Source organism: Periophthalmus magnuspinnatus, chromosome 10 (genome assembly GCF_009829125.3).
Source record: "Periophthalmus magnuspinnatus isolate fPerMag1 chromosome 10, fPerMag1.2.pri, whole genome shotgun sequence".
NCBI lineage: Eukaryota > Metazoa > Chordata > Actinopteri > Gobiiformes > Gobiidae > Periophthalmus > Periophthalmus magnuspinnatus.
In genome coordinates, this window is record NC_047135.1 from 18,950,572 (window position 1) to 18,968,801 (window position 18,230).

The following is an 18,230-nucleotide window of genomic DNA, read 5'->3' on the forward strand; positions in this document are numbered from 1 at the left end:
ATCAAATTTGCAAGCCTGATATATTGTATGAAAAATATTGTGCGAATTGTAACAGTTGTGACGGCTCTATAATTTGTTGCACTGCACAAGCTGGATTTTCCCGAGTTTAAGTTAAGAATAAGAATCCTCTCTGTACAGCTCCCGCTGGTCTGCTGGCATCCACATGACTTTTTGTGCAGTGCAGAAACCTTGTTGATGTAAAGCAGCAGAACTATTCACTATCTGATTGTTTTAATAATCAGATTCATTGCCATGTTTGTGGCTTAATGCTTAGCCATCCAGAAGGTTGGCAGTTTGAGTGAGAAGCTGATGGCATGGCTTGGAAGCCTCACTTCTGTCCGTCTACCCCATGGCAGCTGTGGCTACAATAGTATTTTATCAATTATGGTGTGAATAAAAATACATGTAAAACACCTTGACTGTCTTGAGAGGCACAATTAAAATCTATGGCTTTCTTATTCTGAGCTGTGTATTGCTTGCTGTAGAATTGTCACCACAGTCTTGTATTTGTGGGCCATGTATCATACTGAATCCTTAGCTTTTGGCATAGTCCTAAAGTGAACTTTTGGTGGAGGATCAGTCTGACGCAGTCATTCTCTTGCTCTACACAGGAGCACACCAGCCCAGAGTTTTTTTTACAGAGGTTGGCAGTAGCAACATTAAACAGAGGTGAAGTATGAGGAGCCTCAATAGCAGATGTGCAGCCCCTACAGACAGCTCACAGTACTGCACTCTGCACATGCACCGATTCTGTTTGTAATACTAAGAATGGGAAACACTCCCTCAGTCTACACCAGGATAGCTCATGGTTTATTAGCCACTAATCTACAAATGCTTTTCAGTGAGATCTGCATTTGTTTAATTAGCATTCAGGTCAAATCTTTGCTCACCTCTTTGCTCTCCTTGAGGCTGACCATCAGATTGTCATGTGAGGGAATAAAGACATCTAGGGAGAAAAGCAGAGATCACATAGCAGTTTGTAACATATATAGTGCTGATATTAATGACACGAGTGACTATATGAGGTATGATGTAATAGTCTTATTAGTCTGAGCGAAAATGCTATGTTCTAAAAGTAGCTTCCACGTGTTCAATTGAGGCCAATAATTCTTGAGGAACACATTGCATCAGCAGATTAAGAGCACAATCCAACTAAGATGTGGCCAAAAGGTATTTTAAAAACATAATATGCTAAAAAGATGTGTGTACAGTAGTCAAGTAGCGATCCGAGGCACTCTGTAGTAAGAAAAAAATAATATTAACATGCTAAAGCGGGTTGGCTGTCCATGCTGTAATAAATGACTTTTAACACACACAGCTTCGTCAATTGTATTCTGTTTTTAAAGTAAATTATTTGTTGATCATCTACATTATAGAAAGAAAACGCATAGTAATAATGTCAATACTAAAATTACTAGATGCCCCTGACACATCCGATGCAACATATCTCAACAATGAAAAATCAGATTATTACTACGGCTGTACAATTAATATAATTTTATCAGGTAATTTTTTAATGGTCAATGATCAGCTGGAGTTATTTAAATGGAGAGGTCAGCCAATCCTGTCAGTAAAAGCATGCAATTTGGAGCAGAGGCAAGACTTGAGGAAGACTAGTTTTTTTTGTGTTAAATGGTAATGAATAGTCTGTATTTTTTAATATTCAGGAAATTAAACAGCTTGTACCTGATTTTTTTCCCATGGTTTTGAGCCAAATGTCTCTTGCCCCAGTACAGATATATTGTATAAGCAGCTTTTGAGGTCAAAATAAGTCTTCTGTGTACTGTCTGAGAATCAGGAAGTGCGCATTAGCTAGTTGTTGTTAGCATTGCCATCACAGTGAAACTCCACTCTAGTCTCTGAAAGTTGTGAAAAGTGAGTATAAACTCATTGTAGTGAATAATTAGGATGCTCTGAATGTACAATGTAAGTGAGAAATAACTTGACCACTGCAAAATCTAATTGAAAATCAATACAAGTAAAAATAGGTCCAATATCTTACAGTCCAATATCCTCACACACAGAACTACGGCTATAAAGCCCCTTACCATCTATATCAGAGACCACGAGCATCTGGGGCTGGGAGAGGCCGTCCTGCAGGTTGTAGAAATGGATGGTGCTGTCAAAAGTGAGGAAGCCCACCCGAGTGCGAGCGTCTCCAGGCAAACTAGAATGGAGAACAGCACAGTCAGAATGCAAGACAGGAGGGGGATAGTGGAAGTTGTTGTTTAACTGTCAGATTGCAGATTTGTTGAAATGGTTTATGGTTCATATCTCTGTAATTACTGGGTCTATCCACATAGGACAAAAACTGACACAATGTTCTATGTCCCTTCTGGCACCACAAATACAATACAGAAATGAAAATAGCTTCTATCCCAAAGATGTGAAAGGAAGTTTTAGGAGTCAGTCCAGAAATAACGATAAGGTTCAACATTTGTTGATTGTAAGTTTTTTTTCTCTCTTTTTTGTTTTTTCCAAAAACAGTAAATCCATTACTATGGATATAGGGCCCTACCCTCAAACTGAAATTATGACATCAAATTCTTAAACAAGTATTCTACTACTAAATCTGCTCTATACTATATATATATATATATTTATATTATATACACACGTACAAAATTGTTGGTACCAGTCGGTTAATGAAAGAAAAGCTCACAATGGTGACAGAAATAACTTGAATCTGACAAAAGATTAAATAAATAAGTAAAAAAAAGTAATAATAAATAAAAATTCTATGAAATTTAACCAATGAAAGTCAGACATTGCTTTTCAACAATGCTTCAAAATAATTATTAAAAAAAATAAACTCATGAAACAGGCCTGGACAAAAATGATGGTACCCTTCACTTAATATTTTGTTGCACAACCTTTTGAGGCAATCACTGCAATCAAACGTTTCCTGTAACTGTCAATGAGACTTCTGCTCCTCTCAGCAGGTATTTTGGCCCACTCCTTATGAGCAAACTGCTCCAGTTGTCTCAAGTTTGAAGGGTGCCTTTTCCAGACGGCATGTTCTATTTCATCCCTTCTGACCGCCAGAGGCAGTGCTTCAAGCACTGGATGATCACTCTTACACATGCGCAGGTCGAGATTTAATAACAACAAATTCACCTATGACCTTCCGGTGACCCACGTGAGACTATATAGTCACGTGACTCCGGAAGCACAGTCCCTTTTTTCTTCTCGCACTTAGGTCGAGTGTGTTGTGGCTACTCGCGAATACTGCTTGGTACCACAATTGTTTCTCCCTTTGGTGACAGCTTACTGGTCAGAGTCCCGTGACTTGTGATTTGAGTACAGTCTATCACAGTCGGGGTAGCGAGTGCAACTCCCCCTTCAGGGGCTGCGTAAGCTGCACGTGGCGGAGTGCCTCACCTGGAGCGGGTGGTTCCCTGACGCCGGTGAGGTGCACGTTTCACAAGGACCGTATGGTAAGTAGTTTCTGCATTTTTTTGTTGGAAGCGACACCGGGTCGGTGGAGCTGGTTTGTATTTGCTGCCGTGTTCGGTTCAGCTCGACTTTTTGCGTTGACTATTGCCGCATTCGGCTAAAATATCTGTTATTTTGGAACCGTGCTCGGTTCTTAAGCTCATTCTTATCAGCAGTGTTACTGTTCGCTTTGAGTTTTTGAGTCTACCACCAGTGGCGTTTTCGGCTCGACGTGGTATTTTTTAATCCCAGTTGGCGAATCAAGAGTAGCATTTTCAGCTCGACCTGATCTAGCGTCTGTCGAGATGGAGTCCATGTGCTGTAGAGCTTGCATGACCCCGCTTCAACCTGAGGATGGACATGATTTATGCCCCTTATGTTTGGGTGTGGACCACCTTAAGGAGGGCTTGACGGAGAATGCTTGCATGAATACCAGCATTATGCCGAGATCCCTGCGTGCTGATCGCCTGGCCGCGTTTGGAGGAGCTGGGCCCTCTGATATACAGGACACCCAGTTGCCGGCGAGCGGGAAGGTGAGGGGAAAGCGCTCTGCTGTCGACGCTGCCCCTACTCCGCATAAGCGCAGCAAAGGGGATCGCTCTGTGGGATTATCCTCGAAGGTGGATAGCCTTACTTCAGAGCTCACTAGAATGAAAGCTCTCATTGAGTCCATGCAGACCCGGGATAGAGACCAGTGAGCTGCCCAGCAGGATGTGGTTTCTGTTTGTGAAGACGATGCCTTGTCTGTGGCAGCGTCAGATACGCACTTCCAAGACAATGACCCGTATACTGGGGACGGTTTGGATGCGTGTTCTGACATCAGAGTTGAGCTCACACAACTCCACCTGCTCTCAGGGAGGTGAGGATGACTCAGCTGCCTCCTCTTTACGCGTGGCTTTTGCACGGTTACAATTGGAGGCACCGGCGGCGCAGCCTATGGTTTCTAGTGCGTTTTTTTAGACGACAGAGCTCTGCGTCTTCCTTTTTGGTTCCTCCATCTACGGAGTATATTAAGGAACTTCATGCCTGCTGGTCAGATACAAAAGCATTTTCTAAACCGATGTCTGATGGAAGGGTCCTTGCTGCCATGCAGGAGGCGCCCAAGTTTGGATTGGGATATATGCCAGCGATTGAACCAGCTGTGGCCTCCCATATTGTGGCTCCAGACGAGGCTCTGAGACCCAATGCCAGGTTACCGACGAATTGCTGTGTAAATCTTATGACTCTGGGGCGCGCATGGGTCGTATTGGCAATTCCCTGTCCCATTTACTGCTAGGTGTAGCGACTTCACTAGGGGGCGTAGGTGAAGCTCCCAGGCCAGCAGTCGGTTGTTTCACCCCGGAACAGCTCCGGTACTGGGCTGCCAACACCCCAGACATGTGGGTGTTGACCACGTTATCACGGGGATACCGCCTACAGTTCCGACGCCGGCCTCCTGTTCCGAATGACTGCCATTTCAGACCCGGCAAAATCCGTGGCACTCAATCTGGAAATAGCAACCTTGCTGGAAAAGGGTGCAATTGTACACGTAGACCCTCGGCAGGATCCGGGTTTTTTTAAATTCAAGATACTTTCTTGTCCCGAAGAAAACTGGCAACCTCCATCCAGTTTTAGACCTGCGAGGTCTCAATGTGTTTTTAAAAGTCATGCCTTTTCACATGCTACGCACCTCAGAGGTGCTTCAGGCACTTTCCCCAGGCGAATGGTTCACGACAATCGACCTGAAGGATGCTTATTTTCACGTACCGATCGTACGCAATCATTGGAGGTTTCTTCGCTTTGCTTTTCAGGGGAGACATTTTCAGTTCAGGGTCCTCCCGTTTGGGCTGTCCCTGTCACCCAGGGTGTTCACTCGAGTGGTGGCAGCAGCCTTGTCTCCACTACAGGCGCGGGGTTTGAAGATTCTACCTTACCTCGACGACTGGTTAATTTGTGCACCCAGCCGCGACCAGGCCATTCGCGACACAGGGCTTGTACTCGAGCATGTGAGCCGCTTGGGTCTGTGTGTGAATATGGACAAGAGCAGTCTGGTCCCGACCCAGGGCACTGTCTTTTTGGGGATGACTTTAAGCACTGTCACCATGGTTGCGTGCCCTTCTCCCACAAGGGTCGACAACATCATGGGGATGCTGGGTGCATTCCAAGAGGGAGAGGCCCTGCTATTCCTGCAATATCTCCAGCTTCTGGGCATGTTGGTAGCAGCCTCCAGTGTAGTTCCGCTGGGGCTACTTTCATTACGGCCGATGCAGATGTGGCTGAACAGCCTGCATCTGGATCCAACTCGGGTCGCACACAGACGCAAGAGGCTGCGCGTGTCTCCCAAGTGTCTGCACTCCCTGTCTCAGTGGAGAAACAGACGTTGGATCCTACAGGGCGTCCCGTTGAGGCCTCTACTGTCACGGAGAGAGGTTGTGTATACGGATGCATCCTCCACGGGTTAGGGTGCAACATGGCAAGGTCGTGTGATACAAGGGACATGGACCTCGAGTCTGATCAAAGAACACATAAATGTGCTGGAGTTAATGGCTGTGGACTTGGCACTGCACCATTTTCTGCCGAACTTGCAAGGCAGGCATGTGCTTGTACGTTCAGACAACAGGTCGGTGGTTTACCATATAAATCACATGGGAGGGACCAGATCAGTGAATCTCACACAGCGAACACAGCAGCTTCTCATGTGGGCGTCCGTCCATTTTGCCAGCCTGCAGGCAGCCTATCTCCCGAGGATGCTGAATCAAGTGGCAGATTTCCTCTCTCGCCAGACTCTATTGCCGGGGGAATGGAAGCTTCACCCAGAGGTGGTCCGCACCATCTGTAGGGTCTTTGGCAGGGCCGAAGTGGATCTGTTCGCTTCACAGGAAGCGACCCATTGCCCTCTCTGATTCTCTCTGAGGGACAACACCAGCCCGCTGGGTCAGGACGCATTGGCTCACAACTGGCCTCACGTTCTCCTCTACGCCTTTCCTCCCTTTCCCCCGATTTATCAAACACTCCTGAGGGTTCTGCAGGAGGGACACAAGCTTCTGCTGGTTGCCCCATTCTGGCCAGCGAGGATCTGGTTCTCACTTCTGCACAGACTCTGTTGCAGCTCTCCAATGCGCCTCCCCGCCAGGACGGACCTCTTGTCCCAGCTGGGGGGACAAATACTGCATCCCCATCCCAAACGCCTTCAGCTCTGGGTGTGGCCTCTGCAAGGCCCGGTGTCGCATTCTCAGAGTATGCTGGAGGAATAGGACATACGATGTGTAATGCCTGGGCACCATCAACACGGCGGCTGTACACAAACAGGTGTTTGAGGAATGGTGCAAGGGACATGGACAAGATGCGGTGCGCTGTTCAGTCTCTGCTATCTTGGCGTTTTTGCAGGAACTTTTGGATCGTGGTCTGTCGCCTTCGACATTAAAGGTATATGTGGCTGCAATATCTTGCTGGCACAGTGGTGTGAATGGTGGCACTGTGGGCAGTGACAAGAACGTTTCCCGTTTCTTGAAAGGTGCTAGACGGCTTCACCCACCTACACGACCAGTGGCTCCTTCATGGGATCTTTCACTGGTCCTGGAGACTCTGTAAGCTCATCCATTCGAGCCTATTGCCCAGACACACATTAAGTGACTGTCGTTTAAGATGGCATTTCTCCTCGCCATGGCTTCGGGTAAGCGTGTGGGTGAACTGCAGGCCCTGTCTGTCAATGAGTCCTGCTGTAGATGGCATGCTGATGGCTCAGGTGTAACTCTCTGGCCTAATGTCTCTTTCCTCCCTAAAGCGTTATCTTCTACTGATAATGCCCAACCGCTCCAGTTGGCGAGGTTTGGCACGGAATTTGCCACAGAACCTTTATGCCCTGTTCGCTCATTGGAGGCTTATATACAGGTTACGGCAGGTATAAGACGGTCGGAAAGTCTGTTTGTGTGTTATGCTGGCCCACGTAAGGGTAGGGCTCTCTCTACACAGCGTCTCTCTCGGTGGGTTGTAGAGACCATTAAACATGCTTATAACTCGCAGGGGCGGCTGATGCCTGAGGGCGTTAGATGCCATTCAACCAGGGGCCTTTCTACCTCCTGGGCTGCTATGCATGGGATTCCCCTAAATGTGATCTGTGCTGCGGCCTCTTGGACCTCACCCTGCACATTTGCCAGATTTTACCGCGTGAATGTTGCAGTCCCCCATCCCCTGGATGGAGTGTTACGCAAGCATCATGCTTCACTATGAGGAGGTAGGTTACTTGTCGTGGTCTATGGATTCCTCGTCACCATGTTGTTACAAGTCATCCAGTGCTTGAAGCACCGCCTCTGGCGGTCAGAAGGGATGAAATAGAACGAAAGTTACGTATGTAACTACGGTTCTATGAATCCCGGATGACCGCCAGAGGTCTCTGTCCCTCGGAATCCTCGTGCCCTCGCGAGAAGATTAAGGGACTGTGCTTCCGGAGTCACGTGACTATATAGCCTCACGTGGGTCACCGGAAGGTCATAGGTGAATTTGTTGTTATTAAATCTCGACCTGCGCATGCGCAAGAGTGATCATCCAGTGCTTGAAGCACCGCGGCGGCACCCTGGCGGTCATCCGGGATTCACAGAACCGTAGTTACATACGTAACTTTAATTTTAGCTTCTTCAGATGCTCAATAGGATTTAGGTCAGGGCTCATAGAAGGCCACTTTAGAATAGTCTAATGTTTTCCTCTTAGCCATCCTTGGATGTTTTGGGTCATTGTCTTGTTACAAGACCCATGACCTGCGACTGAGACCAAGCTTTCTGACACTGGCCAGCACATTTCTCTCTAGAATCCCTTGGTGTCTTGAATCTGTGCAGGGTACAATGAAATCTCAAGACTATCCTGTGCCAGATGCCGCAAAGCAGCCCCAGAACATAACAGAGCCTCCTCCATGTTTCACAGTAGGAACAGTGTTCTTTTCTTGATATGCTTCATTTTTCCATCTGTTAACATAGAGCTGATGTGCCTTGGCAGAAGGTTCCATTTTTGTCTCATCTGTCCATAGAACATTCTCCCAGAAGCTTTGTGGCTTGAAAACAAATCATAAAAAAGCCAGTTTTTAATTTGTTGACAACAATGGTGTCCTCCTTGGTCATCTCCCATTAAGCCCACTTTGGCTCAAACAACAACGGATGGTGCGATCTAACACTGATGTTCCTTGAGCTTGAAGTTCACCTTTAATCTCTTAAATTTTTCTGGGCTCTTTTGTTACCATTTGTATTATCCGTCTCTTTGATTTGTCATCAATTTTCCTCCTGCGGACACGACTATGGAGGTTGGCTACAGTCCCATGGATCTTAAATTTCTGAATAATATGTGCAACTGTAAACACAGGAACATCAAGCTGCTTGGAGATGGTCTTATAGCCTTTACCTTTAACATGCTTTTCTTTCTAATCTCCTGACAAGTCTGTCCTTCGCTTCCTCTGGTCCTTGCTGAGTGTGGTACACACCATGTCACCAAACAGCACAGTGACTACCTGTAACCCTATATAGGCTCACTGACTGATTACAAGATTGTACACACCAGTGATGCCAATTAGTGGACACACCTTGGATTAACATGTCCCTCTGGTCACATTATTTTCAGTCTTTTCTAGGGGTACCATCATTTTTGTCCAAGCCTGTTTCATGAGTTTATTATTTTTTTAAAGTAATTCTTTTAAAGCATGGTTGAAAAGCAATGTCTGACTTTAATTGGTTATATTTCATATAAATTATTATTTATTATTACTTTTGTCAGATTCAAGTTATTTCTGTGACCATTGTTTTTCTTTCATTAACCGAAGGGTACCAACAATTTTGTCCACGTGTGTATATTTTATATATATATATATATATATATATATATATATATATATATATATAACTCAATTTATAAAACTCAATTTATAAAACTAGATCAAGCAACAGTATGTAGTCAGAAATAGACAAAAATACTCTAAGTGGGCTTAAATCTCTACAAACCTGACACTTGTTTGGCCTGGAGGAGGGTCTGCTCCTGCTTGTTTTCATAGAAATGTTGTTATCTTGCACAGTATAGCATAAAGCATATCTATCTCCACGGCAAATGTTGAAGTATTATTTTAAGTGTTTCATTCCATGGAATCATACAGGTGACGTGCCACCTCCTGGAAAATTACATACTGATTTTAACCTTAATCTAAAACCCAATTCCAACCATTTTTACACATTTACATTGATCCAAATAACAACCTTTATCAAAGGGTAACCGTATTCATGTTATTTAACCACACATAGCACGTTTGTGGACTCAAATACAACATTAAACATTTGGTGGCTTTAATGGTGGCTATAATGCTTTGGCCAACTCTTCACCCCAGAGTGACAGTCGCCCCTGTCTTGTCTGGTCTGTGTACTTACGAGTGGAGGTTTTCAAGCAGACAGTCGCAGAAGTACTTGAGGTATCCGGCCTCCACGGCGTTATGGGACACGTCCAATACAAACAGGTAGACTGCTGGCTGAGGGGGGCGGAGCTGAAGATACAAGCGTAGGGTCAGAGCGGCAGTGAGGGGTCTGTTCTTCTAAAACTTTACTAATGCCACGAAAGAATGGTTGTATTAAAGGTCCTATATTACACACAACACAAGACTCCTATGAGCTTTTAGTCATGTTATAATGTTTTTACCTCATATATATATATATATATACATATACACCTGGGGTTGTGTTTTGTTGCATTCACACATTCTACATCTACATCTCCAACATTCAAAATGCTCTGCTCCACCTTGTGATGTCATCAAGTGGTAGTTTTTAAAGTTTTAAACAGCTATTTTAGCCTCATTTAAACTGCTTTACTCTACAATACATTAGAATAAGTTGTTGCCTTTTAAAAATATTTTTGTTTTACCTTTTGTTCAGTAGAGATTTCCACAGAAAGTCTAGAATATCTTCTGATGTACCAAGAAGCAAAGACATTACAATGAGGCTACAAGAATAGCAGCAATTTCAAAGTTTAACAGTTCCAGGGCTGAAATTATTCAAATTAGTCTAGTGAAAGTGCATGGAGTTAAAAAAACCCCCACAGTGGAGCATTTCCTATATTACCACTTGATCCCAAGGTGGAACAGAGTGTTTTCAGTTCATGAGGACACAGCCTAAATATGGAAGATTTGTGTGTTAAACATGTGAGAATAAAACAAAACACTTCAGGTATGGTTTTGATGAGGATACAACATAATAACATAAATTTGCAGAATATAGTCCCTTTAAAGATTATGCATGACTTGAATTTCTTTGTATTGTAAATACATCTTTTTGTAATAATATTGCCTATGCATTTTAATTGTCTTTTCTTTCAATTAGAACTACAACGTAACAAGCAGGTGTTAGCCCATTTAAGCACACTGTTGGATAGCAACTATAAGGACATAACTGCCTGGGACTATCTTACAATTGTTTCTCTGCTATGGTACAGCAACATCACAGTGAAAGAAGTGGGCAAAACTCAGATAATTTCCACAAGTTTAAACTCTATGAATAATACCAAAACATACAATACTGTCATTGTACTCATTTCGTACCAATACTAAAATTCCAAATACACTCACTCATAGATTAGCCAAGATTTTATCAATGTGTGTGTGTGTTTTTTTTTTCTTTTTACCATGTTATATCTTTGTTCCTCATCAAAAGATGCCTGAAGAAGTTTTAGGGAGGACACTCAATGTGTCAAATCAAAAGTGAAAACTTATTAAAAATGTTAAAAATTTGTTTTTGGTGACTATAGTATTTTCAAAACAAAGGGTAAAATGGTGATCTAAATGTGTTAGCAGTTAATAGTGAGGGAAGTCTGGGAGTCCCTGCTTAGACTGCTGCCCCCGCGACCCGGCCCCGGATAAGTGGAAGAAAATGGATGGATGGAGTCAATAATCCGTAGAAGTAAAATACCTTCTCTTTAAAAATAAAGTACAGGGTCTATTGTATGATGTTGTCATGGATACTGAGGACAGGATGTCAATCAGGGTGCAGGAGCTTTAAATCTTTAGAATCTAAAACTTGAATTTAAAAATGTTTTTGCACTGAACAGTATTATATGCATCAGTTTTATATATGACGTATCAAGATGAAGTATCAAAATGTATTGTGTGTACAATTTCTTCGTACAGTTTTCTATCATGTTTTTGTATATGTATGGAAAATTGTCATGAGATAGCAAGGGTAACTTAGGCTTGTGAGCTGAGCATTGCACAGAATCTTACAGCTAATCACAGGGTTCGAATATGGCCTGGGAGTGATTGTTAAAATGCTGGAACACGCATGGATGACATCTAAAACCTTTTCAGGTATGTTTTTGATGAGGGAACGTTATAACATGTAGGAACTCTAAAATAAAAAAAGAAAAAATAATGTTTGCACAATATGCCCTCTTTAAGTAACATCAAATGTTTTTTTTTCTGACCTCATACACTTGGTTCAAATTTCTCCAGATGGTCATGTTTGCCATTGTGTGGGTCAGCTGTAGGGTCTTATTTATTTAATGATTACAGTCACATTCAGCTAAGCAGTGCTTCTCAAATAGTGGGGTGGGGCGGGGCGCGGTGAGATGCCAGGGGGGGCACGTATGACTCTGCGTATGACACTGTAGGTACTGTAGATAGCGCGTAAGCAGCTCGCACACAGCAAAAAACAGGAGAGAGCGAAAAGATCGTGACACAGGGCAGTGAACAAGAAACACTTTTGCTAAAAAGTCACTATGGAAAACATTTTAACAGGGATGAAAAGAAAGGCGGAGATAGACAGAGGTAATGAGACGTACGAAAGTCACCCGAAAAGTAAGACGAGGAAGTCTGATGAAGCGTATTTAGCACTTGGCTTCACCGTGACTCTGGTGGGACACGAGGACAGACCGGTGTCTGGTGTGTCTGAAAATGTTGGCAGCGGACAGTATGAAGCCAAATAAGTTAAGGCGCCACCTCATTACACCTCAGTCACGCTGATAAGACGCTGGAGGTCTTTCAGCTTAAACGTGCCAAATATTGTCAACAATCATCCCGCTTTGTGAATGTCACTTAAACCAGCAAGCACTGTTAGCATCATATAAGGTGGCGTACCAACTTGCTAAATTGCTTGCTTTAATTTTATATTTATTTAATTTTAATGTATTATTTTGATATTTATTTAATTTTAATTTATTCATTTGATGTTTTTTTTTTTATTTGATATTTAATTAAATTTCATTATCTCATCATTATTTTATTTTTTTCAGTATAAAATGGTTGAATCAGTTGTTCCAACAATATGTATAGTTCAAATAAGGATAAAAAAAATAAATAAAAAATAATCATATTTTTATTATTTAGTAATAATCTTTATAGGGGGGGGCATGATAGAAAATAATTGAGAAGCACTGAGTTAAAGAAGTGGTTGCCTGATAAAAACAGTCGTTCATTACCATGTAGTCTGAGGAGGCGATGAACTCCACAGTAGAGTTCTGGACCTCGGGCCTTCTGTGGGGCTCTCCGTATGCCCTGGTAACTGGGTTGTACATGAACTCATCTGGAACTGAGACAACACAGACTGTGATTGGCTGCAGAGCCTCCCCAGAGCAGGAGCACAGGACTGGGCCCTACCATCATTGATCCGGTAGCACAGGTTACACTTCCACCGCCGCTGGTCCAGGAAGGTGACGAAAGGGTTAATGTAGGTACGACAAGAGCGGCAGCGCACAATGGTGTTGGACGTGATGACGGGTAAGTGCTGTGGAGGGAGGAACAACGCATCACTCATACACAGGCCTACTGCTGCGCCCAGGGGACTTTTATAGGAGGACTATTATTAGAGGCAAACTACTTTAATTCACATGCATGTGGTGGGCTCAAGAGTATATATCGTCAATGTAATGGAGGTAGAGGAGGTGGAGTGCATGGTCAGTGTAACACATGTGGTGGACAGGTGAGTGTAACGAGTAGGGAACTCTAACATACTTGCAGGTCTCTGAAGGGGTGCAGCAGCAGGCCCAGGGGCAGTCGAGCTTTGTTGAGCAGGGCCTGGGTCTGGGGGATACTGGTCAGAGTGCAGCGGAAGGTCCTGCTCACAGCACACAGTCAGAACTTACAACTCCACGTAAATACTACCTCATAGACTGTACTCACTCAGGACTGCAGTTAACCTTCTTCAGTTCTTGGCTCAGATTGGGTTCAGGGGCCCCCAGGGGCCTTGGGGGCAGCAGGTTCCTCTCTTGCAGGAGGTTAATGGGCTGCAGAGCCTCCACCTCCAGCTCTGGGATCCCACTGAGGCCTCCCAGAGCAGCGGACAACTGGGACAGACTCGGGAACGACTGCTGAGACAACGTGTACCGTACATATGATATTCAGCATTCACAATGTAAACTAAATAGCACATACCTGCGAGGGCTGAGGGTAGCCCGAATGGTTGTATCCATGCTGTGGAGCTGAGGAGGGGGGAGGCATACCAGGGAAACCATAGCCAGTGTAGGGCTGGCCATGGGGGGTCAGCTCGGAGCAGGGAGTCTGTGTCTCTGCACAACATAATGTAACATGTTAAACACTTGAGTGTCCCTGTGTACAGACTGTAGAATAAGAGGACTGATAGGAGAGACTGGTTAAACACATACCTGGATAGTTGCCTCCTTCCAGAGAGTCGAAGCTGTTGTGCACAGGGGAGGCAGTGCCTGTGCTCGAAGAGGAGGTGTCACCCCCTACAGACACAGGCACAACAGGACAGATCAAGTTACTATAGCACCACACTTGATCCAGGCTTCAATGAGACAGGACCCCTGTGTAGGAGCTGATTGGACAGAGCACATCCACTTAAGTGAGACTGACACAGCCCACTGGATTATCCTCTGCTCCATTCACACACACCTGTTCACTTCCCACATGTGACTGCCCACAACACTGGGCCAGTCTAAAACAGATGCTTAAATGGCAGAATGAATTGCTGTTTACAACTATATTCCTTCGACTACATTCACAACTAATAAACGGGTAAATGTGTAAGTTCCCATTGTGGTATTACAATGAACACATACCTGCTTCCTCGTCGTCATCTTCCAGATCTTCGTCGTCTGAGCTGGAGGGGGACTGTTCTGGCTCTGAGGGGCCGCTGGTCCCCTCATACCCTCCGTACTGAGATTGGGGGGCTGTGACAGAGACAGGTTACTTAGACAGGCCAGTGAGAATCTAGTGCTAGGAATCACAGGGTACCCAATGTGGTGGTATATGACACAAGGCTCAAGATGCTGATTTGGCTGCTGATTGTACAACATCTTATGTATACCACATTTAAACCCACAGTATGTATTTTATTTTAGCCAATTTTTGGGCAAAAAGGTTTTTGTTTTTTTATTTGCATGGTTTTATTGCAATGAAAAACTTACTCCTGCTTGTTTCCATATAAATCTTGTTCCTTTGGCTACAATCTTTAACAGTATGCCATAAAACGTATACATCTCCATGGAGAATGTCCCAAAGTATGGTTTTAAATTTTTGTTTCCATGGCTTAATGCAGGTCATGCCCCAATGCAGGTCATGCCCCAATGCAGGCGATGCCCCACCTCCAGAAAGTTACATACTGTATCTTTCCAAGTCCTTTTCCAAATCTCAGTGCCTGTTGTTGTGCAAGACACTTGGCTCTCCTTAACATTACAAAAAGTTGTTTATACATTTAGAAATATCAATAGAGCATTGCCTTTACTCTTGAGTATTAGCTACCAAATTTCAATGTTGTTTTACTACTAGAGTAAACTGTTTTGATATTTGTGCAGCTGTACTGCCACACAGAATGACAAAAGGGAGCATGTTTTACCGCTATGGTGCCCAGGAGAGGGGACGATGGAGGCAGAGGGAGTTCCAGTGGATGAGGGGGTGTGTCCACTGCCATCCACTCTGCTGTAGGACTCATAGGAGGACTGTTGACTCGAGGCTAGGGAGGGACAGGACCAAAACAAACAACAAAAAAAGTTAGATGCTTTAATATCTTATAGGACTAATTATTTAAGGCTGCTAATGATGTTACAGTGTAATTGCACTGTATTAATCAACTGATACTGTAAAGAAGACGTGTCTGCTATATAGTTATAATCTCTGACAGCCGTGGATCATTATGTAATAATTTGGACATTTTAAAATCACAATATTGATCTGAAACGACTAATAAGAAAAGAGACAAATCCACCGGCTTCCGCTTTAAAAAACTGGGGTGCCCAATGGGAGCTGATTTTTTTCATTTGTACCAAAATTTATATGTGATGCTGCCAAATTCTATGTATAACACAGATTAAGAAAATAAAATAGGAGAACAAAGTTAGTACAGAGTAGTGGGAGTGTACTGGTGGTAAAAACGGGGGTTGATCTGCAAATTGATGTCTTGAGTAGACAAAGACTACTCAAACATACACAAATCACTCCAAATACAACTTTGGGTGTGAGTAAATGGTGAGGGGAAACAACTATAACATGATTAAAACTCAGAAAATCAACAAATCAGCTTGAAAATACAGATAGTGTTATACCTGTGCTCTGTGGCTGACCATTGAGCGCAGTCTGTCCACACGGAGGCTGTGCAGGGCTGTACTGGTGCAGGGGGGCACTCATCTGAACAGGCAGCCCTCCACCCAGGCTGCTCTGTGGGTGAGCCGGGGGGCCATACTGGGTGCCTCCAGGAGCAGAGGGGTAGGTCCCAGCAGCATTGGCAGGAGACGGTGTTAGAGGATACTGCTGTGGGGCAGGTGGGTGGTGGACTGGAGGAGGAGCGGAGTAGCTCTGGTGTTCATAGTAGGATCCAGGAGCACCATAAGGGCTGTGTTGGGGCTGTAATACCTGCTGACTGTACTGGACACTGGGTGGAGGGGCATAGGCCTGGGGTGGAGGTGCAGTGCTGGGCGGAGTAGAGGGGGCCCCGTGGTGAGACTGTGGTGAGATGTGGCTGTTGTGGTAGTGTGGAGGCTGAGAACTGGATAGTGGAGTTTTGCCGGGATAGCTCTGAGGAGGGGGGGCTCCATAGTAGCCGGCCGGCTGGTACATAGAAGGGTAGCTCTGTGTGGAGCCTGCAAAACAAAAAACAGTGAAGCACAGTCATTCCAGATCATATGTGATCTTATACTATTTATTGTAATTAAAACAACAAAAATAGTAACATTTTAAAAAGGACTGCGTTTAAGATTTTGATCATAAAACATATCTGCGTCTCCAGATATGAGGTATAGATTTAACTGTTAAATTTTCTAATGATGATCGATACTTCACTGCAAAAACACTGGACATGATGACCAATTTATTTTGTTACAATCTGGTATTTTGGTTCTCCAGATGATTATCCAATCAGAAAGCAGAATGAGCCTCACATGAGTCTCTCATTTGGGTTGCCAATTTCAATGCTGAAATACAGTTGGTTCAAACTTTAAATAAATTCTGATCTGAAACGTCACTACCTAAACCCCAGCACCTGCAGCTAATCATGAATCAGTGCTAGTGCAGCCTCTGCAGCTCAGTGAGTGAAGGTTCTGAGCTTTGACATGAGGCCTGTCCATCATCCTTCTGTATGTCTAACCTATTTTAAATGATTTTAAATAAGTTTTATGCAGAGGCACACGTGTCTGCAGACTAAATCAAGCAGTCCTCAGCACCGGACGGCTCACCGATCCACCAGTACATGTTCACACTGTACCAACTAGCTCAAACAAACTGTTCACGCGACCTTTCTTTATGTGCTAGATTATGGAGCTATAATCTACATGCAGACTTCAGCCTCTGCCTTGAAACCTTTAGATATACTCTTTGACTCTAAGTATAACGGATGGTAGCAGGAGGCGGGTTCCTGTGCTAGCATAACAAAGCAGCCCTTAGCTTTAGCGGCAACATAAACAATGCTTCCTGGATGGTTTAGCCGACAGCTCCGGGAAGACATCGTAAAACCCGGAGCTCAAAGACGGGAAACGGGCATCATTCAACCATTACCGAGTATCAATTAGTATCAATAGAAGCACAGGTTAGAACTGGTGTTAGCATGTAGCTAATCCCTCACCGCTCGTGCACAACACGGCCCACTTTACCACGTTGGATTTACAAATAAAACATGGGGGCGGCTATATAAACGCTTCTGTAACAAAAATCCACGTGTTAAATTAAAATACAGTAGTGTATAAAATCGGTTTGTGCCCAAAGCCAATAATTCTACAATACATTGACTTCGCTGCATGTTGCAAATCTGAAGGTAATGCCTCTTAAGTCGTTAAGTCGTCTAATGCTGTGTAAAACTGGGCATGGTGGACGTTTCTTTTATAATAGAGGCTGCAGACCGGTCCAGAGCCGGCGCATGAACCCATCGGCCTGCTCCTGGTCAGCTGTGCTTACCGTTCACCGAGGAGCCCACACTGCTGTATCCCGGGGCAGACATCTCCGTGCCCGCTGTATGCCCCTCTTTATGCCCGCGGAGACACGGCTGGGTGAGCGGACATGAGTCCTGAAACTCCTGGAGGAGTGAAGCGAAAACGGCTGTGCCCTGTGCGGGACTGTCCAGGAGGCTGAGCTCGGCTGGGGATGGAGATACTCCGTATGATCAGACCTACCAGGGTCTCTGGAGCTATGGAGCCCTCTACTGTCTGTCCAAGGATCCAGACTGAGAGCGCACTGGAGATGGATTAGAGCGCACTGAAGAGTGATGGATCCAATGCATGGGGGGAGTAAATATTGCACACGAGTTAGTAGGCCAAACAGTGGTGGATGTGGTGGTCAGAATATGTGGTATGATATATGTAACTTATTCTGGTGAAGATCCGCCACCTGCTTGTGTCCATGAAGATTGCTTTGTCTGGAA

The 18,230-nt window shown here is 44.4% G+C and overlaps 1 protein-coding gene across 1 annotated transcript in view; it reads right to left on the minus strand.

Annotated features, from left to right (window-relative positions):
* Positions 1–17,991, minus strand: part of sec24b (SEC24 homolog B, COPII coat complex component) — a 37,879-nt gene extending 19,888 nt beyond the window's left edge. The window contains exons 1-13 of the mRNA XM_033974256.2: positions 17,768–17,991; positions 15,928–16,461; positions 15,222–15,338; positions 14,446–14,556; positions 14,029–14,112; positions 13,799–13,932; positions 13,547–13,731; positions 13,379–13,481; positions 13,025–13,151; positions 12,847–12,956; positions 9,813–9,925; positions 2,049–2,167; positions 891–946 (exon numbers count right to left, since the gene is read on the minus strand). Coding sequence (XP_033830147.1) covers positions 891–946; positions 2,049–2,167; positions 9,813–9,925; positions 12,847–12,956; positions 13,025–13,151; positions 13,379–13,481; positions 13,547–13,731; positions 13,799–13,932; positions 14,029–14,112; positions 14,446–14,556; positions 15,222–15,338; positions 15,928–16,461; positions 17,768–17,810 — 1,836 coding nt within the window. The 5' untranslated portion in view covers positions 17,811–17,991. The remainder of the gene's footprint in view (positions 1–890; positions 947–2,048; positions 2,168–9,812; positions 9,926–12,846; positions 12,957–13,024; positions 13,152–13,378; positions 13,482–13,546; positions 13,732–13,798; positions 13,933–14,028; positions 14,113–14,445; positions 14,557–15,221; positions 15,339–15,927; positions 16,462–17,767) is intronic.
* Positions 17,992–18,230: the final 239 nt, after the last annotated feature.